Source organism: Corvus hawaiiensis, chromosome 3, assembly GCF_020740725.1.
Source record: "Corvus hawaiiensis isolate bCorHaw1 chromosome 3, bCorHaw1.pri.cur, whole genome shotgun sequence".
NCBI lineage: Eukaryota > Metazoa > Chordata > Aves > Passeriformes > Corvidae > Corvus > Corvus hawaiiensis.
In genome coordinates, this window is record NC_063215.1 from 60,245,805 (window position 1) to 60,271,644 (window position 25,840).

At 37.8% G+C, this 25,840-nt stretch overlaps 1 protein-coding gene across 1 annotated transcript in view; it reads left to right on the top strand.

Annotated features, from left to right (window-relative positions):
• LOC125323137 (coiled-coil domain-containing protein 170-like) overlaps positions 1–25,840 on the top strand; it is a 59,806-nt gene that overhangs the window by 27,327 nt on the left and 6,639 nt on the right. The window contains exons 6-14 of the mRNA XM_048297800.1: positions 2,797–2,928; positions 5,879–6,135; positions 9,762–9,906; positions 11,618–11,803; positions 18,218–18,535; positions 21,351–21,551; positions 23,343–23,516; positions 24,288–24,530; positions 25,403–25,639. Coding sequence (XP_048153757.1) covers positions 2,797–2,928; positions 5,879–6,135; positions 9,762–9,906; positions 11,618–11,803; positions 18,218–18,535; positions 21,351–21,551; positions 23,343–23,516; positions 24,288–24,530; positions 25,403–25,639 — 1,893 coding nt within the window. The remainder of the gene's footprint in view (positions 1–2,796; positions 2,929–5,878; positions 6,136–9,761; positions 9,907–11,617; positions 11,804–18,217; positions 18,536–21,350; positions 21,552–23,342; positions 23,517–24,287; positions 24,531–25,402; positions 25,640–25,840) is intronic.

A 25,840-nucleotide genomic window follows, 5' to 3' on the forward strand; every position in this document is an offset into this window, starting at 1 on the left:
AATATCCAAGTAGATATTGCTCTTAAGTACTGTAAATATATGCTTAGCTTCTGTTTAGCATGTGGAGTTAGATGAAAGCTTCATTTTCTTTCAGGTAAGTGGAAAGAGATCAAAAAAATTAGTAGTATGAGTGGGAGAAACACCCAAAACTTAGGTTATTTAGAGCTGATTGAGTGTTAATATATTAAGACTTCTTCTGTCTAATCTCTCTTATTCTTTTAACACTTCATTAATTCTATTTTCCTAACAAAAATCAGTATAGATTACATAGTACTCATGAAACATTACAAATCTGAATTTTTCCACAGATATAGAAGTGCCACATCCACATTACAAATTTTGCCCCTACATTAAAGTCATGCCAAGTTAATTGAGTTGTCTGATAGGTCTGATTAAAGATCAGACCTGTGACTGGCTGATGGCAAACCACAGAAACATAGAAAACTATTAATTTTAGAGCATGCACATTTCCTGCAAAAAGTATGATGGTAATACCAACTTCCCTACACACATGGTGGTGCCACCATGTGTGATTAGTTCTATGTTTGCTAAGGCACTGGAGGATGCAGAGATCTGCCTCTGTAAATCTCACTAAGACTGTAGATGAGTCGAACTGTAGTTCCCATTGACTTCTGCCCCAGCTTCCTTAAACTTCTTTTAAGTCCTTTTGGATGTGTAGCTGCATCTTGAAAGTGCTCATCATTTAAAAATCTAGATTTGTATGAAAAACATAGATTTTGGAAGTTTCAGCTCTAAAGCTGTTACATTGATCATTGTTTCTGAAAGGGGGCTTATTTTCTTCAGCTATGCTCTGAAATGTATTTATTTCATCAGTTTTGCGATGTACTCCTTTCTGTAAAGTTGTAAGTTGTGTTTGTTTAGAGAAGAAAAGGAAAAACCTCCATTCATGCAGTACTACAAATATAATAACATACATAAGCAGCATACAAAGTGTTACTGTTTGCAATCTCCATCCATCGTTTTGGAGCCCTGGTGTATTACAGAATGAGAAGAATGCCCTCTACATTAAAGAATTTAATGTAGTTCTACATGTGAAACAAGCAGAGTGAAGCAAAAGCAAGGCAAAAGTAGTGAGGAGATGGCACATGCTTTCCCTCACTCCCTCACAACAGTGATAAAGTGTTGAGAAAATTAGCACCCCTTTTATCTCCAAGATTATGAGCTGTGTTCCATGTGGCCATGAGTTTTCTGCATGTGTCAGTCTGGCTTGTTGAGAGTGGCAACTCCTTTGTGGAAGAGCACAGCTGAGTGTCTTTGAAGGAGATGAATGCAATTAAACTTGATTGGTCTAATCTAGTGTCAACTAGGACAGGGAAGAAAGATTAGAGAATAGAGTTTGTGATATTATAGCAACTAATCCAAGGTGATTTATCTTCTGCTACAGCCTAAACGAGTAGTTTTTCCTTATTCCTCAGGGATTTCTCTATGTGTTCCATGGTAAATCCTTATTTTATGAGATGTTCACATATTTGGAAAGCTCTTCAGGTTTTTTTTTCTATTTAGAATGGGTAGGGGCTGAACTTGTAATTTATCTCAGCCTGGAAACTGATGCTGATATAAAAAACCATGAAGAGAAGATGTCTCTGTCTCCATTGCAATACCTTTTTCCAATAGCAGCCATTATCTGGGGGTGTTTTTCATTTTATAATTCATACCCAAACGTACGAGGATTGCAGCTTTGTTTCAGTCGTGTGTGAGAGCTGATGGAGTACAAATGTCGTGTTCAGTTCTCTGCCATGTGTGCTCCCAGCATAACCTAAACTTAATTCTGTTCTGAAGAGGTTACATTTCATCGTCTTATAGTTACTATTGATCAGAAAAAAAAAAAGTTCTGTCTAATGAAACTCTATCAAGACTTCAGGTCTGAATTTTCATCTTGGAAGACTTTAAGTAACAAAGATCAAGAAATCCAGCACATTCCTGCTCTACTGTAGAAGAGCAGAACACCACAAAAAGGAGAAAGCCTACTATAGAATCTAAAGGGCACAGCTAAAAGGGTTGTACAAGTGGTGTGAAGGAGACTGTACTAGAAAGACGGAGGCAGTGCTTGCCATGGAATCAGGACTTGAAAAAGAATCAAAGGAAGTCATTATGGTGATTGCTGGGGATGAGAAAGCATCAGTCAGGAAGCTGAAGTGGTGCCCAAGTGATGGAGTTCAAAAGGACCTCTAACCTTGAAAGGTTAGATGTAAAAAAAAGTAAATGGCAAGCCAAAAAGTGACTTGGAGGAGCAGATACAAGTGTCTGAGTAGGCATGGGCTCTTCAACCTGATAGAGAGACTGTGGAGGTGAGATACAATAGAGATCTGCAAAATCATGCACAGAGAGGATTGATAGCCGTTGCTTTTTTTCAACATTTCTTCTGAAATAAAAATGGGGGGACGTGCAGTATAACTGAAGATTAAAATCCAAAGTGATTCTTTGCATGAGAGACATCTGACTCCCTCTGGGTTAAAGTTTGTACAAGTTGAAAGAGTGACTGGATAATTTTGTAGAAAAGGAACCTTTTGAATGTTACTAAATACATAGAAAGTGCTGGAAAGAGCCGGAGCTGAAAACAGTGGGAGGTCATGGTGTTGGTGGCTGAACTTGGAGATGAAAGTGGTGACTTGTAGAAAAGGACTGTTTAACCTATTTTTCAGTACATGTGTGTTACTCTGGGAATAATATTTGGAGTAATGCCCTTGAGCAGTTTAATCAAACAAAAACATGCTGAAGCAAAAATGTTCAGAACATGTGATGTCTAATAGTTTTGTCTTCATGCTGTCTTCACAGGAATCTCACGATCACGTTCTTTTGGATATTTCTGTCACTAGAGAGCAGATGAGTCACTATCGAGCTGCAGCTGAAACTGCTCAAAGTGAACTTGCAGCACTTTCAGTGAAGTATGACTGTGCCCAGTCAGAGGTACATTTAAAAAAGTTCAAATCTTTCTCCAGACCTGAGGATTCTTTGCAGCACCTTCTGTAGAGAATAGAAAGCTTTCAGAAAGTCCAATTTGCTTTTGCTACAGAATTTTTGGAGGTTTTTTTGGTAATAAATTTGTTTTTAGAATGTCTGTGTGATTTTTACTTTGCTTTCTTCTGTGATCAAGAACTGATTATTAGCTTGTATTTGAAAGACTTGAAGCAGTCTAGCTTTTTATCATCATCTAAATTCAATCTTTTTATATTAAACCTGAAAATTAGCATTTCTAAATTGTGGTTGTATAAAAGTTCAGATAGATATCTTCCTGTTGATGGCGAGTTAAGATCTAGCTGCCCATCTTTACTCATTTCTCCCCTTTATTCAAGTTATAGCTCGCCAAATTTGCTCTGCATTCATCAGTGAAACCGTGTCTGTGCTAATTTGCTCTGCTTTCAGCACCAGTGAAACTGCGTTTGTGCTAATGGAGTTGACTGTAACTAGAGAGGCTGAAGAACATGTACACATACTTTTCTACTCTTCCTGCTGTGTAGATGGTGCTTCTCAGGAGAGGACTTATTACAGGATAACTTTCAGAGCTTCATTATTTCCACAAGTAATTTTTTTTTAACATGTATCTGACTAAAAGTGATTTGATGGAGGTCAGCAATGCTGGCAGTGGTCAGTTTTAAAGTGGAGTAAAATTTGCCTTTAGAAGACATGAAAGGCTTACATTTATTCATATGCAGAACTACAGGCATAAGTGTCCATTGACTGAGGTTTAATTTGATCAGTTGATCCTGAAGTTACTGCAGGGCTCCCCTACATTTAACATTTATCCAGAATCCGTGCTTTAAATTTAGATTTTAAAAAGCCATAGAGAATCTCATGTTCTCATACAAAGAATTTATTACTGGAAATGTTGAATGGCTTTATTGCCAGAACATCTGACTGATTTATAGATTCCTCAAGACTGTGCTTGCAAAAGCATAGTCAAGAAAACAGCTGTTCATGCTCTTGTTAATAAAGACCTTCATGACCCAGCTGAGGTCAGAGCCTTGTTCTTTTGAGTGCTCTGTAAAACTCATGATATAGGATTATTCTTGCTTTTTCTGCTATTGGAACTGACCACAAAGACAATGGACAGAGGAAAAAATATTGGATGGGGAGTTGAACCACAGAGAAATTTTAAGGCTATGAACACTCTAAGATACCATAGCTTAGTCCAGCTGCCAAGCAAAGCAATGCTATTGTTCCTTCAGCTGCTCATTTCCTTCCCCACACTGCCCCACCCCTTGTGCCAGCACAGATGTATGTGTAAGTGTAGTTTTTACAGTGCACTGTTGTGTCAATGCAATTGAAAAATAATTCCTTTCAAGTTGTTTCTTAGCCAGATCTGTTTCCCAATCTTATTTCACCTTGTAGCCATATAAATGCTTCTGATAGCACAAAGAGGAGGGTATGGAAATGAAGCCCATGAACTCGGGAAAAAGCCAAGCTGCTTCTGCTTTTCTCAAAGTCAGTGCTGCTTTGTGTCAGCTCCAGAGTGTCTGATAAACCAGTGCTTGCACGTGAAGCATAAGCTTATCGAAGGCTGTGCTGCTGCTGCAAGGATGATCCTCCTACCTGATTTCTCAGCATCAGCCTGTGCTCTGTGATGTGACCAGCTCCACTTCCTCTTTCTCCTCTGCGAGAGAAAAAGTGAATATTTTCTATCAGTTGTTACTTAAGTTGTTTGTGGGGAAGTCAGACAAACACAGAGCTGGTGCGAGGGAGAGGAGAGGCGTGCGTGGCTGAAAAGAGGAGAAGCAGGACTTTTCCAAGGCAATTGGCTCACCAGCCTCTCTAATTTCTCTGAGTGTCTTGGGTCTGGTGATACTGAAAGACTCCATCAGAGAAGTGAATTTCTCATTGCCCTGGATTGCAGTTTAATATCTTAAATATTTTTGCCTTAAAATGTTTGCCACAATTTAAAAGTTATATCACTCATCATAAAGAGCAGTTAATGTGGCTTAATTATTTGCCTGTTAATTTTATGTAATAGGACAGAAGTCCTTCAGATTGTGTCTTGCTGCTTTTAATTGGAATAGTCAGGAAAGCTGAAACATGCCTTACCACTTCTTGTGACAAAAAAGTCCACTTTAAATTACTTGTTCCTATAACAAAAATAAATCATATGAAAATGTTGTTTGCCTGGTGAGTCTCCCTCAAGCGCAGTCTCCTAGAGAAGCTTCTAGCAGAAATAGTTCAATGGAAAATGGTATATTGAACAAAAAGAGAGAGGAAAATCTACTGAACTCCATGAACTCTTGGAAAGCTCTAGCATCATCGCTGTAAGAGGTCTTTAGCATTTGAGGGTGATTTTTCTTCTCCTCCCCTTCTTTAAAAGGTGCTATTACTGTTTCAGCATAAATCCAGCTACATTTAATTGGATTATCAAGTAACTACTTGCATAAGATGAGAAGAGGGTGCCTAACACACAATGCTCCAAAAATTTATTTGTGTCTGAATATGCCTCAGATCATCTAAAGTCTCCACACTCATACAACAGGATACTTTGCTATTACAACTCCCTGCAGCTATAGATTATCTGTGGAATTGTGCACCAGAATTGGAAGCAGGCAGGCGGCAGGCAAAAAAGAGGGAATAGAGGTGTTAATAACTTTATCGTAATGCAGACACATAGGAGACATGACTTAAGGTTGTGCAGCAGAACATAATTTAGACTTGTCCGAAATTCTGAGTTAGTAAACAAATTTATCTTCCTGTAAGGTGTTATCTTGTATTGTGTTACCCAACAGTAGCTTTTGTTTTTGCAAACCTCTCCTATTGCTTTTTCTGTCTTGTAGTGATAGAAATGCATTTCTATCACATTACTAAGCTTGTTATAAAGTCATGTTATTTTAGCCTGGGCAAAGTACTCTTCATTAATTTTCTCCTTTTCTATCTGTAGCTTCTTAAACTCAGATCGAGCATGATCTCTAAAGAAGTTTCTTTTCAAGAGCTGAAGGCTGAAGCTGACAGCTGTAAGGAAAACAATGCCAGACAGATGTCTCGCCTCCTGTCTCTGCAAACACAAATCCAGGAGATGGAAAAAGATCTGTGTGTACTTGCCACTTCTAAAAACCAGGCTGAGCTGACAGCTCAGGTGGCATATAAGGAAAATTTGGAGCTGAAGGAGGAGCTTCATGAGAAAAATGCCAAACTTAAGTAAGAGTCATGTCAGATAAGAAACAATTTTTCGGGGGGGGAGGACAGAACAGTGTGGAGGACAGAACAGTGTAGTTGTCAATACAGAAAAATATGTTGGTGGATAGACTTTACTGCAGTTCTGAATTCTGTTACAGTGCCTTGCACAACTGTTGTACCTGAGTGTGTGGCAGGTATTGAAATCTGAATTTTATTTTGAGTTGTTAGTCCATAAATGGAGGTTGGAGTGTTTTGTACTTTGAAGGCGAAATGCATTAAACTTATAAAAGATAGTATCCTTTAACTGTACTGTTTTTAGCATAGTGTATCAGAGCACTGATCTGTCAGTTCTGCATAATTGCTTGTGTTTTGGGTCTGTAGGATGGAGACTCATGGCAAAATTGATTGGTATGAAAATATTCTGAACTCTGAAATTCCAAAATCAGTGTCAGTCATATTAATAGACACCTTGTAGACTTTTATAATGGATTTTTCCACCCATTATCAGGCTAATATTTGTGACTCTATCAATACTGTCTAGTTAAGAGCAAGATGAGTGTTTACCAGACACCTGTATTTCCCAAATCAGTATTTCACACAGCTCTGCCAGGCTTTGTGCATTAAAAATTAATAATTAAGTAATTTTAAAACTTAGAGAAAGCCATTGCAGTGTACTTGTTTATTACCAGCTGATTTGCCAAAAGCCCTGCCTGGAGAGCGCAGCCTGACATAATGGCTGTTAATATTTTTAAAATGCTATTTCTGGTAGAAAGAAAAAAAAAATTAAAAAATGGAAGAAAATACTCCTATTCTCTTTGCTTGCCTAACTCACTGGGAGAAAACTGCTGGAATACTGGTTTTCATACTCACCTGCCATTATAGTGATACAGTCAGTTTTATGGGCATAAATCTCTGCTGTCACTCCCAGAGCCGTCCTGGCTGCTCTCTTTGGCCCACAACGCTTGTGTAATCAGTTGTGTAATCAGTTCTGTTTGTGTTGATGCGTGGTGATCAGGACCAGGGGACTGCTCCAAGAAATGAGCAAAATAAAAAGCTCAATTTCCACCTCTACCAATCCCAGATCTGGTTCACTGTGCACCTGGAGTGTGCCACTGGACTTCTAGCAAAAAGGAAGGGGTACAGGGGTAGTGAGTTTGCTCATTTGGAAGGAACAAACATGTTGGATTGCTCATGAATGTGCAGTGTTTGCTTTCAAAGCTTTTTCTTCTCCTCAGCTAATGGTTGCATGTGTCACTTCATACCAACCAATGTACTGACTCAGTGAACTTCAGCCACTTAGTCTGGCTGCCTTGGTAATACTTGGCACAGGACCAGTCCTAATTAGGTGTTCCAAAAAGATTTTCACTGAAAACCACTAATGAAAGGGAAGAGCAAGCCAGCACCCATGAAGTGCATATTTACATTCTGTACCTTGGGGATATAGTAAGAAATGTTTGGTGAATTCTATGATTGGCTTCCAGGATGTGCACCTCTCCTATTGAGAATGGTGCTTTTCTACTCAACAGGTCTATTGCCATGGTATTTTTAGAGTCTGAACTGTCAAAAGCTTTTTTCTTCTTCTTTTTCTTTCTCTCCTCTTTGCTCATTAGTTCTGAAGAGCTAGCAAAACTGTGAAAAAGCTGTGTTCTACTTTTTTTTTTACCTGACTGCCTATTTTCTAGGTGCTCACGCCTTTATGGCCCTACAGCAGGTAATTAGATGATTTGTAAAGTTATCAAGTGAGTGCTTTGTACTTCAGATTTTTTTATTTTTAGAAGCAGGCATGGTTTTGTCTGTGGATACCTCAATTTTTTAGACACAGAACAGTTGTGGCGTTGTTGGTCAATCTTATATAATAGTCTGACATATAAGCATGCATATATGTCATGTCTAAGCCTAATACCTTTTCACTTAACATATCCCTCCTCACAACAGCAGTTTAGCAATCATCTCATGATTTACTTTGTTGGGGCTACAGAGGAAAGGAGGGTGCTGAGAGGTGAGGAAGCTGTGAGGGTGCTTGTGTTCTGAGGGACAGTGTCTGCTGCAGAAGGCAGACTTCTTTTGGCTCATGGTGTGTGCTGTGTGGTAGTATGTGGAACTGCCCTCACAATATCCAGAGCAGTAATGAATGTTTTCCATTCCTCTCTGTTGTTCTGCCACTCTCTTTCACTTTGCAGCGTTCACAGCAGCTGCGCTGATCTCCCTCCTAAGGCTATGTGTTAAATCCTTTCATGGACTGTCTGTTTTGCTTACTGATTTATAACCATTCAGTGTACTGTGTTTCCACTCACTGTGCATCTCCTGTTGGAGTCTCATGCTGCTCTTTGGTTATGGAATAATACTCTGTTTGATTGCCAGCCTAGAGAGGAAGAAATCAGGAATGGAAAAGAATGAATCCAGAAATGACTACCATGCCCACCTTGAAAACTGAGAATAGTGCTATGCTCTGATAAGCAAATGCATTTCAATAAAATACTTGCTCTAGACACCTGTTTGGTCACATCTCAGGTCTTGATTTATTCTAGAGTGAAGAACTTGCTTTAGAAAGAACCTTGTTTCTCAACTGGAAGCACAATAGTTTGTCTTGCAAATCTACCGTTACCTATCTACCACTCTTATGGGAGTTAGTGAGAGGTATTGGAGTTGACATTTGGATTACACTGGTGGTCATTTTGAGCTCTGTTTGGTTGACTGATTTTGCTAATCTGTTTCTTTTTAGTTTTCCATAAGTGATGTGTGTTTCAGCATCATGAACAAGATTTTTGTCTGTGTTTGCTACCAAAGCAGACTATGGTGGCTCTTATTTGCTGGACCCATCTTTGTCCCTGGCAAGGGAAGGAATTTATACTAATGAGTTAAACTCACTATTAATTTATTTGCTTTGTTGTTCTTGTAGAGCATTTACAAACTGACACCTGCTGTTAAGGTTGAGAACCTGTTTCATGTGGGACATTCATCTGCATGATAGGCACTTGTTGAGTGATAAAATTGCTGACAAAAAGCTCCCTTTTCTTCATATCTTTGTGGTAGCCCCTAGATGGTGTCTTTTCTTAATGCATCCCTTTCATGGGTAGTGCTTCAGAGTACTGTACAGCAAAGTAGTGTCTCCCATCTCTGCTTCTGCTGGTAAACTTCTCTTCACAGGTACTCTGGATGTCTTACACTTCCATTAGTCCAGAAAGGCTTCTCTTTCCTTGGAGTTTGTTAATCATCACTGCCAGCTTCTTTAGAGAGGGGATGTGAAATGCTTTTCACATAGTTTTGCTAAGAGTTGATCACTCTCTTCCTCCCTGAATTTTCTAAGCTTTTGCTTGCACTTTCTGCTTCTAGTATCTTGAAGGCACTATTTATTTGTGTCACTTGGTTCTTGTGTTTTATTCAAATTTTGTGCTGAGAATGAGATTGGGGTCATAGAAGATTTTTTGAAGTGTTAATCAAAAGCCAAGATGAAGAAATGTTTATACGTAAGGCAACAGCAAAAGTTATATGTATTACATAACAGGTACAGAGAATTAAATGTAACTTTTAAAATTCATTTGGTGGTATGCAGAAGCTAGCAATAGTCTTGGGACAATGTATTTTGCCTAGAATTCCTTTTCAGGGAACATTCATCCTGATGTGTATATTTTTTTCTGTCTGATTAGTAAATATTTGAATGAGTGTAAAGAAAACATGACTCAAGCTTCTAAAATCAGCAAAAACTATGAAGAGCTCCTTACACAGATTTCTGGATTCTTGGACATAGACATCAGAGAAACAGAGAAACCACAGGAACGTTTAACATCAAAGGTGATTGTGTAGGCAAATGTTTCTCTACAGCAATTTAATAAAAAAGTATTTAGTTGTCACAGAAGTAAAGCAAGTGATAGAGATCTTTGTATTTAATAATGGTTTGCAGACAGTGCTATCATTTAATGACAGATTTTTTTTCATACTGGGCTAATTTTCAAAGGTGCTAAACACTAATAGGCCTCAGTGAACTCAGTCTGCCCTTACCTGCATAAATACTTTATCAGCTGGTAGCTCCCACACATAGCCCTGATTAGACACTTGGTTGAAAGATTTCCTCAAAATATTAACATGGGGGTCAACAGGTGATGTGTAAACTGTAGCACTAGATCTTAACTCTTATCTTGAGCTGACGTACCATTAAATGCAAACATCTGAAATGGCCTGCCCTAAAACAACCCTAACTGTGTCCTGTAATAAAATGCTGTAAATAACTTCGTGGTGCTTCTGAGACTTAATAATAAAACTTTATTATTTCTCTTCTCTTCTGAAGTTCCAATAACTAAGCTTCCGTTTAGGAAAGGAAAATTGTTTGTATATTCTTTTAACCTCTATCAATGCTGCTGAAAGACATTTTATTCTAATTTTTGCATTTTACTCATCTTCTGTCTACTCTTTGATCCCAATTTTTCTTCACTTTGGAGCACAATAGGTATTTGGGGAAATTCTATTTCATTATGTTCATAAGAGTACAGTCTTAATAAATCAAGATTTTCTAGGTATGTATCACAGTGAGTGTACACCCTCATAATATTGCATGATATTGCAAGCACACTGAAATTTTAATAGATACTCTAAAAAAAGTTGTCACGCAAGATGCACTCTTGCATGCTTTAATATTAATAAGTTAATAATTAGAGCTTTATAAAACATATCTTCATGTTTTTTAACAATGTAGTAATAAATCTAGTTGGGAAGTCTAATTTGTGCTGAAAGCTGTTCCTTAGGAAACCTTTTCTGGGGTCTTGGCACACCTATTTAGCTTCTTTTTCACATTATGGTTTTATTTAAGACAGAATTAATCCGTTTTAGTCTTAACAAATGTCTTGCCAGTAGGAATCAGGGTACATTTTTTGCTCACTCTTTGAAGTGCCCACATTCATCTATTCCACTGATTGGAAATAGCGTAGTGTACCAAAACAGCCCTAGAATCCTCCTGGAAAGGACTGCTTCTTCCGAAGTGCTGGCTGCTCATAATGCCAGCACACCCGGTATTTGGCCCTGTCCTTGAATGTGCTTATGAAATATCTGTTACAAACTCAAACCTCTCATGTTTAAAAAGTTTTGAGCATGAATTGCAGCTTTCTCATTCCAAATGAAAGGCACATGTCTTAAAAAGCCAGGCTGAAATGATTTGCTTTTCACATGGGGTAGCTGCATGGTCTGTTTTGTGACCTGCTTCATGTCAAGCACGGAGATGCAGCAGCAGTAGCTCTCCACCTGTTTAATACATCAAAACGTCTGTGTGGGAGTAAATCTGAATCACATTATGCTAAGGTGGGGGTTTACTGTGAGAACATGATTCTATGATTTTAATTGTCTTTCTATTCTTTTCATAATGAATAGTAGAGCGCAATTATAAATCTGACCTAGGGGTCACCAGTAACACCATGTCTTTATTGCCATGATTAGGAGCAGGTATAACTGGGATGAATATGTTTAATTGTTAAGAGCTTTTAAGAAGATACTAATATTTGAATTATTTCTCAAGGTCTCTGAAATATGTAAAGAAAATCTGTCACTAAAAGACCAGGTTGCTGCTCTTCAAGAAGCTGTGAATGTCCATGAGATGGAGTCCAAAGCTAACAGAGAAACTATCATGAGATTAGTTTCAGAAGTGGCCAAGGAGCAGAAAAAGGCAGCAGGATACTACCAAGACATGGAAAAACTTAATAAGGTACATAATTGCATGTCTTGTATGCTTGTCTGGTTTTCAAATGATTTCTTGAAATTTCAAATTAATTTTCAATAGGAATTACCTGAGAAAAAATGCTTCTGAAAAAATTATGTTGATTAGGGTCTTTCCTAAAAAGGACATTTTTCTAAGGTTATTTTCAACTTTTTGAAAGTGAGATATGAAGATGAAACAATAACATTTTGTAAAATTAGACCTGAGGTAGATTAATGTCTTTCAATGCTGTTTGCAAATTTCTATTTTTGCTTTCTTCTTAGTGTTGTAGCCTTTGTGCTTGCACAAACATGTAAATAAATGAATGTGTATATTGTTAATATCTGAGGCACAAGCATGCAGTGGTGAAAAAATGCTCTTTTAAATAACATTTATTTGATACTGCCAGTTTTCTGAGAATTTTTCTACTCAGTTTTTCAAAAATTCTAATGAGAAATTGAAAGGAATTGATAGGACACTATTCTTTCTTTTAAGGCACTGGAAGATAAAGTGCCTTGGCTTCCATACACCCTAGATTATCTTTTCAGTGCATCATAAATTTGTATTTCATAACCATTGGCTCATACCCAAAAAGTTGTAGGCAGTAGGATGGCTCTTGCAGGAAAGCACTGTTCACTGTTGGGAAGTCTTAGAGGAAATCTGTGCAGCAGGAAGGATGGTCAGATGAGAAATATAAGTTAAGTTGTAAGTCAAGTATTCACCAAATTCACCTAGCTATGATTTGGGAAGGAAAAGGACATGATTTAAGGATTGAATTGCTCCAGGAGAGTTTAAACTCCCCGTTAAGGGTTTGTATATTTTAAAGGATGGATGAACAAAGTGCATTTATGTAGCAATTTTCCTTACTGCTTTGCACTTTGAGTGATGACTGTGAAAAGGAAGCAGTTTAGTGAAGCCAGAGCAAAGATTTCCTGCAGGTGAAACAGTGTGGTTAAACCTCATGGCCAGAAGGTGAGAAAATTAGAGAAGAACCTTAGACTGCCAAATATGTAGCTGAGTTGTGTGTGACTGAGTTTGTAGGTTACCTAAACATAAAGGCAACCTTGTGCAAGTGAGTTTTCAAATGTAATACAGCATTTTCCCCACCCCTGGCATTCCTCTTTTCCTAAAGAAGAGACACCCACCATACACTTTAAAGGATATAGTGTTCTGATTCAGTTGCAAGCAAAATACTTAGGAGATGAGAAATAGCTGGCAGTGTGCTCTGGAGGAGAAAGAATTTGTGGGGAAGATAAATGTAAGTACCACAAGGGTCATAAATTTTACATTCTGCTGAAAATAGTTCTTACCAAGCTGTGTACAATTTTCTAAGACTCAATGGAACTGAGAGAGAACCCAAACCAAAAACTTAAACAGGTCCTTTTTGAGAACATTCTGTTTTCATGCTTCACTTCAAACACAGGTGTGTGAGGAAGAACAGAGTGTAGTTTACTCAGTAAGCCAGAAGCAGGAGATGTTTTAGACCAGGATCAGGGCTCCATTTGTGACTTGTTTTTCAATTTTCTCTGACTGCCAAAACATTTACCAAGTTCAGCTAGTTTTCTGAAAAATATTCTCCTATCATTATTGTGCATATGACAAATGAGTAATTTATTTAACCAATTTTACAGAAATGTCTTTCTAAATGATTGGCATTGCCTCAAAAGCATTGCCTTTGAAAAGCCCCATCTTCATGGAGGCTGCATATTCCTCCAGTGGCGTTTCAGTTTAGCTACTTACATTTGCAGACACTGAGTAAATCTGTGGAGAAGGTTTTGTGTTCACAAAAGCATATTAAGAAGTTCATTATTGAAAAAGAAAGTAAAAAACAAAAAATGCTTTAAGTCCTCACATGTAAAGTGTGATGTATGGGATCCCCTGTTCCCTTGATGGATGTCTTACTTGGTTACAGGAGGGGCACCAGCAGCATAGAGTCAGTCTGACTTTGCCATGTACTTCATGCTGCACATTCAAGCACATGAACGGAGTTGCATGTGTTGTGACATGTTCCCCTGTCAAGGTGAGAAGCAGAAATCCATACTGCTCCTATGCCAGAAGACTCATAATTGGCTGTGTGTTTCTGGGCTGTTTTCTGGGCTTAATTAATGGAATTGCCTGTAGCTGAATTCACCCAGCAAAGGCTGAGTACAAGTGACTCCTGCCTGCGTGTGCCTAAAGTTTTTAGGGCCAAACATTTCCGCCGTCTTCAGTATTACAGATTGAGATGGCAGCCCATTTCCCCCAGTTTGCTCTTAAAAGTCTTCCTAAGTGTATAGAGACCATCACACTGTTCTGTCAATCATCTCCAGCAAGATTCGGCCGCTGCACTGTCCCCTGCCACCCCTCTGAATAATTGCCTATTTTAATTGCCAGGTAGTTCTCCACTCCTGTTCCTCAGGATTTCTGTGAATTCCTTCTCTTGACCAAGTGCTTTTTTTTATGTCCCAGAAGGGACATAAGCCTGTATTCAAAAATTCTTACTGAATAAAATGAAAGCCAGTTAGTTATGTTTTAAGGTTAATATATTTAAAATATTCTTTAGCATGTTTGATACTTGAGTATTTGTTGCAGTTAGCTGGAATTAATTCGAGGAACATTAACAAGTGAACAATAATTTTATCTGTTCCCCTCTCAGTCTCACTCTATGACAATATGAAGTGGCAAAGAATAAAAACCAGTAACTCTTAAAACTAATAAAAGTAAAAAAAGCAATTCAAGAAGCAGTTTTTTTCAATCTATTACTTTTTAAATTGCTGAATGTATGCTTCTATTTATTTCTGAATTTCTCATGTTTCTGATAGAATATTGCAAGATTTTGCTTCTGGAAAGCTGTAAATATCTGCATAACTTTATTATGGCTGCATTGGATATCAAATTTGCATTTAATGAAAAACAACTTTTAAACCCTGCCCAGATTTCTAGACTGAGAATCAGAATACCTGTCCATGCTTTCTGTATGTCCAGAAAGTGATTATTGATTATGGTAATCATAATTAGAGAATTATAACATTCTTTGAGAGTCTCTGTAGGTCCTTTAAAATGTCTTACTTACTCTAACCAAGTTTCTTTTTAATATTTAATAAATTCCTCTATGGTATTTATCTAAGGTATAGAAGAGGATACATATATTCTTCCAGATTAACTTAAATACAGCATTGCCATTGATGAATTACAAGAGCTAGTAAACTGTCTTGTTGTTTCACATCTTTGCTGATGATTCAACCTGAAAATATTTGTGATTTCCTTCTGAAGTGTTATTTTAAACATCTGTTTTTCAAAGATGTGCACCATGCAAAATCTTTAAAGAACATACTTGAAATGTAAGCAAGAAATTTTAATTAATACAAATATATCTGCATGTACTACTGATGCAAAATTAATCAGTAGTCAATATTGATTTATATTGTTATGTTAATGAACAAAATAGGTCTAAATAGTTTCTAATCAATATAAATTTATTAAAATAAATCAATTGTATGAAAAGTGTTAATTAAAATATGAAAATATAATTTAAGGAAATTGATTGAACTTGAGAAACATGGCTACATTTTGAATATTCCCAAATACTTAGACTGTAGGAGAGACAGCCAAATGATTTCAGGTTTTCCTTGTCCCAACAGATAAATACAGGAATGAGTTTCTCAGAACCTGGATTTTTTTTTCTTTTTTGTTTATAAGATGTCATTAAGAAAATATGTATTAGAGACAGGTTTCAGCAGATGTTTCCAGATTGAATCAATCTGGAGAAGACAAGAGATAAGAGCAAAACAGTTAACAATCCTTATGGTGTAACAGTGGTAACTGGAGGTGCAGCTGGTATAAGAATTCATCTGGAAGATACCTGCATTCTCTTTAATACCTTATATTACTCTTAATAAGATAATAAAGTATTGTCGGTTCTTTTTTGTATATGTATGTGTAGCTGACTTCAGCATATTGAGACCATGCTGCTGATTGGGGTGTCGGTATTAATAGAAAAATGGAATTATTTAGGTGGGAAAAGACCTGTAAGATCATGGAGTCCAACTGTTAACCCAGAACTGCCAAGTCCGCCACTAAACCATATCCCTAAGTACCATATCTACAAGTCTTTCAGATACCTCCAGGGATGGTGGCTCCACCACTTCCCTGGGCAGCCTGTTCCAGTGCTTCATGAAGCACTTTGATGAAGAATTTTTTTCCTAATATCCAATCTAAACCTCACCTGACAAAATTCTGGGCCACTCCCTCTTGTCCTATTGTTTCTTAACTGGGAGAAGAAACTGACCCCCACGTGGTTCCAACTTCCGTTCAGGCAGTTTTAGAGAGTGATAAGGTCTCCCTTGAGCCTCCTCCAGATTAAACACCCCCAGCTCCTTCAGCTGCTCCTCATCAGACTTGTGCTTTAGACCCTTCCCCAGCTCTGTTGCCCTTCTCTGGACGTGCTCCAACACCTCAGTGTCCTTCTGGAACTCAGGGGCCCAAAACTGAACACAGGACTCAAGTTGCAGCCTCAGCAGTGCCGAGTACAGGGAGACAGTCACTGCCCTGCTCCTGCTGGCCACATTATGGCTGATACAGGCCAGGATGCCACTGGCCTTCTTGGCCACCTGGGCACAGCTGGCTCATGGTCAGCTGCTGTCAACAAGCACCCCAGGTCCTTTTCTGCCAGGCAGTTTCCCAGTCACTGTTGGTGGCTTTCACTTCTTTTATACCTTGATCTTTTGAATAAACTATGTTTGTTTTCAGCTGTTCACAATTTAACAAGATGGTGATTAGGTAAGATCCCTGGTACTGGCAAGCCATTTTAGCACTGCCTTTCTGAAAGGAAAAATACACACTGCTGAAAACTGTAATTGAAATAAATGACTCTTTATTGTTTGCTGTAATTACCATAATGTAGTTCTGAGCACAGGTGGGAATTTTCTATTAATAGGACTTGTCTAGAATAAAAAAGAGAAAATGGCAAGGAATCAGGCCAACATTTGTTTCTAAAACAGTTCTAAAATTACTTCAAAAAGGTGTAATAGCAAATAATTTCCTAAATGACAAGGGTTGTTTTTATTTGTGTTTTTGCATGATTGCCTTTTGGTAGCTATTAAAAATTTGAGTATTTTTAGTATCATATATTTATATGTTATTTTCTAAAAGTGCCCTGCAAACTCCTTTTTTTTTGTCCACCCTCCCTGCTGATCTGCAGAAATGCTCCCAGATTTACTGCTTGATTGGCAGGTATTCAATTAATACAAATGGCATACTATGCTCCACAGCAAGCACACACAGACCGTGAGAGACCCTTGAGTAATCACCATATTCATAACTGCTCCAGGAACAATTCTTTAACTCCAGTGTGCACAGTCATAACTCATATCAGTCCAATTATTGAGCCTTTACTTACCACTGAGACCTCCAGAGGAATCCCTCTCTGTAAACATTCCATCCTCCATAATAATTTAGTGTCTTGGGTGAAGTATTATTCTTTCCTTCTGTATCATGTGTGAATATTCTTTCCCATTTGTTCTTACCAATCAGAAAATGCCTTGAGAAATGAAGACTTATTCTTTGCTATATTTTTAGTTGCTTTCGCTGCAGAGATTTTTCTTGTATATGTGTGTGTAAGCACTCTTAATATTGGTATTGTGGGGAAAGGAAAGAGACTCACAAGACTTTATTTCTTTATGTTTAGATGGTGATTTTTCTTTATTTTTCCTCTCATAATTTGTTTTGGTGTCATGGGTCAGGATACAGAATTCTGTCTGTCTGCTCTACCCTGTTAGGTCAATATTTATATACAACTGATATAGATACATTTGTATTGGCTATATTTTATTTATTCCCAAGCAAACCTTGATTTGTCTGGTCCCTCACTTCTCATTTCTGTGAATAAATAATCTCAGGAATTTTTGTCACATTCAGATAAGCTGGTCTCAAAGATCACCTCTCATCACTATATTCAGGGAGACCGTGACTATTGTTTTGGTCACCTCTGAATTGTCAGGCAGTTGGAGTTGATCATCACTGCAGGCTACTTCCAACTGAAATATTCTATTTTATCCTATCCTTTTCCCTCTCAGTTGTAGTACTTTGGCTTTGTGACACGTCTTTTTCAGTGCTTGTTTTTCAGGTTTTTCAGGAAAAGCAAGATTTCAATAATTTTACAATAAAAAAATTGGTTTTGTTCACCTGCAAATTTTATTTATGTATTCCTTTTTTCAATCCAATATAAGATGTTAGCCTTTAGTGTGATTACAGCAGACTTCAGGTTTTCATCAGTTTCACTGGCAGTTCTCCTATGAAACCCTGACGTTGAGCAAACATGAGGAATATGGGTCCTAGTTTCTCTGTCTGCAGTACCTGCTCCTGAGTTATTCCTTAATTTGTGTGTGGTGGAGAGGGTTTATAACTGATTTAAAAAATCTTGTTTAATTTTTCATGCACTTTTAGGATCTTGACAGTGCTATAATAAAGAGGCAGAGTTTAGAGATGGAGATCAGAAACCTCCAAGAGAAACTGACTGTTAACCAGAAAGCTTTGGAAACCTCAAAGCAGGAACTGCACAATTTGAAGAAATCTTCCAGGGAGCTAGATGCAAACTTGAAGAGCAGCAGAGAAGAGGCCAGGACTGCTCAGACCTCTTTAAAGGCTTTTAAAGAAGAAATTGCTACCCTGCTCAGCCATGGATCTGCAATAGTTAAACCTTCTGAGAAAGCCATTTTGGAGAGGATCCAAGAAATAAATCACAAAGAGGAGACTAAAGAAATAGTAAGTCGGCAACTACTGCACTTGCCCAGTGTGTGTATTAATTCTCTTTGGGTTCCGTTTTATTTTATTCATCTGGTAGAGTGTTGGTTCTTTCTGCTTAGGTTTTGAAATTACAGAAACCTTTCATTTTGTTGTCTATTTAAGGTAATATTATATATTATTTAATATATAATTATATTATATATTATTTAATATATGTTTTACTAAGCAGGAAGAGTTCAGAAATTAAATTAATAACAGATGCTGTTAAGACGAAAAGACTTGGAATGGTCTTTGAGTTCCAACATTGAAATTTGGTTTCTGCGCCAGCAGACATCAAAGTTGGCTGTTTGGTTGCTATGATTTAGTGAAACATGTGAACAAGTATGGATTTGCTGCTGCAATGGTGACTTCAAGAACTGACTTCTTTCTCAAAGCAGATATAATTGATGAGTTGCCACAGGCAACTTCTTTCCCTCCAATCCTCAAAACCTGCACCTAAAAATAAATATGTATTTTTACACTTACATCTAAACATTGTTCGCCATCCAGGAGAAGGTAAAAGGGAGGCTCTGGGTTGAGGCATTTGGGCTGGTAGTGTTTACAAATTTGTATTTGAATATATAGATAGATAGAGAAGGGACATCTTGGGAGGAGGGTGAGTCAGAATGCAGCCTTACCAATAGCAGTACCCTGACACTGCACTGAAGTTTCTTACTTGCTTGCATAAGCATTTATTAATTTTGTCAGTGAAGACTATTTATATAATCAAAAGTCACACACTAAATCAAAAGTTGCTTTCAGTACGCTGCTGAAAACCAGCTTTGGTGTCCTTGCCAGATTTTAAAATTCTAGCATCTTCTGCTGATGTGATAGTTTTTAATGACAGCAAAAGATTTTGTATTCTGTCCAAGGCTGGAAATAGTTCTTGAAAATATCCTGTGCATTTTGATGAAGTATTTAAAAAAACCCCTAAAACAAAAAACCATGCCATTGGCATTCTTGCCCACCTGGGCACACTGCTGGCTCAATTTCAGCCAGCTGTTGACCAGCAGCCCCACGTTCTTTTCCACCATGCAGCTTCCCAGCCACTCTGCCCAGCCTGTAGCAATGTTGTGACCCAAGGGCAGGACCTGGCACTTGGCCATGTTGAACCTCATACATTGGCATCAGCCCATTAATCCAGCCTGCCCAGATCCCTCTGCAGCGCCTTCCTGCCCTCCAGCAGATCTACACTCCGACTCAACTCAGTGTCATATGTAAAATGGTCATAGTTTGAAATTATCCAGTAGCCACATTAAAACAAAAAGGAGGAAGGGGCGTTTTATTTTGCAGGCTGACTGATCAAGCACAAGTCATAGGAAAGAGAAATTGTGGAGGTCAGAACTGCAGGACCAAAAATGCAGCCTTTGTCAGATGATGGATCAGGCATGGGTGGGTAACAAGGGTGCAACCTTGTTTTAGGAAATGCCTACATTGTGGGTTTTCGCTAAGCCAAGGATGAAAGTTACACCAGGATGCCCCAGGATGATAAAAAGCCAGCTTGGTGGTTTTTTGCTCTCCACTTCTGTGGTACAGTCCTTCAATTTCTCGTGTTTATGGAGGCTCTGAAGCCTCCAAAACCCCATTGCAGTCCCTTTTCAGCCTGATAAAGGGGCTCTGGGTTCTCTGGTAGCAGCACATCTCTGGGGGAACAAGTTACTGAAACTGTTGTTCCTGCTGAGTGATGTGAGATGCAGAAGAGCATAAAATGTGTTTGTGGGTTCTTGCAGATTCATTATTGTTTAGTGTTGTCTACTGTATGAGCAGCAGTAATTTCTCAGTGTTTTTTAGGCAAGTTGGGTGCAAACTGTTGTTTGTATTTAATTGTAGTAAGATTTGGAAACCTTTCAGTGCCATTAAAATTAATGAGAGCTCTGTGTACTTACTGTTCATTTCATTAACATAAACCAACAGGATGCTTAAAATGAAGAGGCTGCTTGCAGATGAGTGTCTGAACACTGAGTTACAAATGCAATATAATTAATTATGTAACCAAATTATTATATGACAGTAAGTAGAAGACAGAGGCAAACAAGCAACTTTGTGTATAGAACTGTCTTTCAGTATTTGGCTGTAGTGTAACTAGATACTTTCAAGCATTTAATTTATTAATAGTTTACAACTTAAAATCCATTACATTATATGTAGGTGTTGTAAAGTTAACAGTAAAGAACTAGAAGTTTTTTCAAAATTGTTCTAGTTGCTTGTTTTGAGATTTTATCCTTTTATCCTTGGGCTCCGGCTAGATTACAGGAATTATTATCACTATATTTTTTAGCAAAATCTTTTAGTCACTTAAACACTGTTTAACAGTTAACAATTGGGAAACACTCCTCCGAGATTTAATTATCCCTATCTACATTCTCCCCTACATTCTGCATGTATTTTCTAAATAGCTTATATTATTTTTCTAATCAACCCCTCAATAGAATAGTGATTTTTTGGGCTTATTTTAAAGAATGACAGCTGACTACCAGGTATTGCTGCTGTGCCCACATGTTTGGAAATTTTGTGTCTAAATTAGTTTGTATTGATTTTTTAATAGATAGCAACACCTTTCAGTCATTTGACTCATCTTATGTATGATATCTGCTGTTCACTTTTGGGTGTCTTACATGTCACCCCTTCTGCCATTTTCTGCCGATGGTTATAGCAGATTTTTCTTTTTGACTTTTTAAATGCATGTGTTTTAAAGATAGATATTTTGCCCTGTTTTTAATCATTTGTTGGTTTCATATCTTCCTAGCATTTCCCAACTAACCCCATATGCTTTGTTGCTTTGCTTGCTCCCTAGATGGTATCTCAGCTTGAAACCCAATTAGCTAAATTGGGTGAAACTTTGGAAAATCAGACCAGATTGTACCATGAAGCCCTGGAGAGGAGCAGTAAAGCTGAAAAATGTTCAGAGAATTTCCACGATCAGCTGAAGCACTTGGAAGAGGAATTATTAACTGGAGGCCTGATGCAAGATGGATTGAAGCTTGAGAAACAAAAAGTAGTTGTACACATTATTTACTTAAAGAATAGAAGTCACTAAAGGCAGAGACACAGCTCATTGTATTGCTTTGGTCACTTGGAACACTGCGAGTAATGCGAAATAGCAAAGTCAGACGTCATGTAGGGAGTAGTAATACCTTTTCTTTGACCAAAAATTGCAGTTGGAAGATGTAGCTAAGCTTTTGAGCTCCAAGTCCATTATTGTGAAACAAAACAAACAAACCAACCAAAAAAAAGCCCAAGCAAAAAAAAAAACCCCAAAGCCAAACTACACCCCAAAACCATCTTAAAAGAAGTCCCTGTAGGTACATCAGAAGTGCTTCAATTATTCTCTGCTCTCAAAATGTCTCTCATCACTATGTCTTTTTCTAAAACATCGTCCGGTCTGCAATCTCTCAAGATCTCGTAGTCTTTGATTCTTTTATATTCTTAGACAATCACGGCTACTAGGATTTTTTGTTAATTGTATGAATAAACACACTGTTAGCCTGTAACTCATTCACATAACAAAGAGTTTGAAAAATGACATAGTACCTGGAAAGCCAAACACTACAGCTAAGAAAAGCAAAGTTTTAGCATGTTGCCAGGCCAGGATTAATGCTTAGGAAGTTGTATTTGCAAAGAATCATCAATTCTGTGCTATTTGTTTTGCCTTAGACTATGATACACTAACTTTTTTGAATGAAGCATCCACCACATTGGGAGAAAACCAGAAAAAGGAGCTGTTTCTTCAGCTCTGCTTCCTCTGTGAATAACATGTGGCCCTAGATTCTTAAATTTCTCTCTAGATTTTGCTCCAATCAAGAGAATTTTCTTGGGATTTTTTTTCTTTAATGAACAACTTCAGTACTTCTTCTGCTACTGTTTTTAATTTTTTTAATCAGAAGTATCATGAGACAAAAAGGTATTTTTGCTAACGAATCAGTTGTGAAACTGGTTTGTTGGTGGGATGATTTTTTTGCTGTTTGTTTTGTCATTTCTTTGCAAAGAAAATGGTCTGCTACAGAGGTAAGAGGAAACAAAATGAAACAGTTCTTAGTGGGAAGGAGGGCTTTGGATTTTCCAAGACAGGCTAATTGAGAGCAAGGGACTAAAGCAATTTTTAAAGAGCTGGTAGGGCAGGACAAAAGAAGGAAAAAACCAGATTGAATAATATTTTGTATCTGCATGTGTTCACACATCAGCAAACCAGATGGAGATGCCATTAAAATAATCTTAAAAGCAATTTGTAAACCAGTAACTTATCTCTAAACCTTGCTGGTCCAAAGAAGGGCTGAAGGCTGACCGTGTTAACATTCCAGCATCTCCTTGGACTATATCGTGTGTCATCCATGGCATCACTGCTATCAGTTACATCTGGTTTAGAGCTCACAGTACTGGGCAATCACAGCACTTGCAGTATTAGTTAGGACACAGCAGTCCATTCTAACTTCTCCCTGCCAATGCACAGCCATGCAAAACAACAGAGCTCCAGATAGGAACTAAAGTCAGAGGCAGGAACATACCTGCTGCTGCAGAGAAGCAAACCCAAGTTTTCCTGCTAAAAAGATAAATACAGTAGATCTAGGGATTTATGAACAAAATAAGTATTGACTAAAAAAAGGACATAAAGAGAATTTGAAGTGTGTCAGGAGTGTGCCCAATTACACCCTTTCAGTATTATTTCTTGTGGGTAGTGCACTTGGCTATGTATTGCTGGCTGCCACTGTAGCAGGAATTGCTTTTAAATTGTACTTCATGACTTTTAATGAAGTTTTATTATTCTTCTGCCACCTTTCCCACATCTTAGTATCTGAAATTTCTGGAGCAACTTAATGAGAAGATGAAGCTGGATAGCCTAGCAGCAGAGGTTGGATTTGATATGACTATGGATGCAATTCTGGCCCGAGTAGAGCAGTTGGTGAAACTGGAAGGTGACGCGGTGGTTGAGAACAAGACTGTGGCATACAGCCTCAGAAGGAAGGTATGTGAAAAGGACATACTATTCAAAGATAAACATATGGCTGTGTTTCTGTAGTGGCTTGCTAGAGGCAGCAGACTGTATATGTGCAAAGAATTTAAAAGATGTCCATGACATAAAAAGAAGATCGTGAATGATTGCAAACTTTGCAAAAAGACTGCATTATTGAAATAAGTAAACCTACCGGTCGGTTGAACACTATACTGCTTTTCACAACTTCTTAAGAAAAAACTATGAAGTTATGGATGTTTATATCTGTGTATTTGTCTACTTTTTAATACACATTTATAGTTCTGTAAACAGCTGCCATTAATATTTAAATCTAAAAGGATCTGCCAAGGAGGGAGGCACATTACACAAACTTCTCTAGGAACTAGTAGAGTGTTGGTTGTACTTCATCAAGAATTTCAACAATTCCAACAAGAACTGTTCCTTCATTCAGTTGTTCCTACAGGAACAAGTCTGTTCAAATTTGGTCAAACACCCCTCTGTCATCCTGTTATGATACAGGGAAATCTTTTGGGTTTAAGCTTGTCAGAACAGTATAGAGCTGGGAACTGGGTCTGTTTAAAGTTTAAAACAATAGAGAAGCACAATGAATTGGTAATACAAGGAGCATCAAATTAAGGTATATATGTTGATACTTCACAGAATTTTCAAGAGAGAAAGAGGAGTTCAGGTTGTATATGCAACACGAGGATTAAATTTGCAATTATGTAGCACCACTGCCTTTCACATATATTTTTTCCAATGTCCTTGTGTTTGGAAATCAAGCTAAAGGCTCAGAAAGAAAAACTTGAAAGCAAAGAGCTGCACATGAGTCTTCTGCGGCAGAAAATAACCCAGCTGGAAGAAGAGAAGCAAGTGAGGGCTGCCTTAGCTGTGGAAAGGGATGAGGCCAATCTTGCTGTCAGAAAGTTACATAAAATGATAGAGAGGCTACAGAAGCAGCTTGATCTGGCCAGGGAAACAAATACTGATCTCAAAGCCAAGCTGTCTGAAACCAGTGAACTTAAGGTGAGTTAAAAGATTGTCTCAATCCTTTTTTCTATTCCAGCTGGATACAGCTGGACTTCATTTAAAATAAATGTGTTCATGGAGAACTGCTCAAATGTAGGTGGCGAAAGCAAATATAGTATTACAATGTTTTGGGTATTTTACAATTTGTCTTAATATGCTAAGTAGAATCTGCAAAGCACAATGTCAATTTTCCGGCTAGTGTAAGAAAAATACAATATATGCATCCCTTCTTTCCTGTTGATGTGACTGTCATCTTGTATTTTCCCATGCACTGCTCACAGAAGGTCTATTCTGATAGGTATGGGGGGGAAATAACAGGGAAGATGCTTAATTTTAATTGTTTCTATGTTTCATTACATAGCAGTAGTAATATATTACCTGCTTCAACTCGGGTGAATACAAGTAGTTTGCAGCCATTGATAGCTTGCCACCACTAGGAGAAAGGAAGATTGATTTTATGGGACTTAGTGTCTTGCGGCTGATGGAGTGAAATAGCCAACTATGAGCATGTTCCCACTGAATAATTTTTACCAGCAAAACATTTGGCAACACTTTTTCATACTATTTTTCCAGGGTCTGGAAGAGAGTAAACCCTCACTGTGGATTTTCTCTTCTGTCCAGATACCTCTTTCCACAAAATCTGTAGAGGATTAACTGTCATTGAAGGAAAAATCTTTTCGTTAATCGTGTTGAAATAGGCCAGTCTCCTTTAATAACTTTTCAGTTCACAGGTACATGTGATGATTAATGAAGAACCCAAAAGAAACCACACTAAAGTGCTTATTCATGATCACTCCTGATATTTTTATTATTTGCTCAAGTTAGATGAAAAAGTATGACAAATTTAACACTTCCTTATCTTATTGCAGATCAAAACTTTGGAGCAGAGCAGAACAATAGAGGAACTCAGTAAGTCTCAAGGCAAATTGGAAAGAATGAAAGAAAAAGCTGAGAAACAACTTAGATCTGCCAAATCAGAACTTCTTTTAAAGGAGTGTAAAGCTGCTGAAGACAAAGAAAAAACCAAAAATATGTTACAAGCAGTTACCAGTGAGATGAAGGTGCTTAAAACAACCCTTGCAGAACTAGCAAAAAGAGAGAGACAGGTGGGTGTATAGGTGTTTGAAAAGTGCTAGGTGTACCTAAGAGTGTAGGAAAATGGTATAGGTGGAGCAGCTATCCAGCTGTGCTTAAAACTGTTCCAAACATTATCAAACAATGAATTTTTAGCTCACACTTGTGAGCCAGAGTGACAATTGTGATTGCAAAGCTATTCCACAAGTTAAGTTTTGCAAGAGAATAGTAAA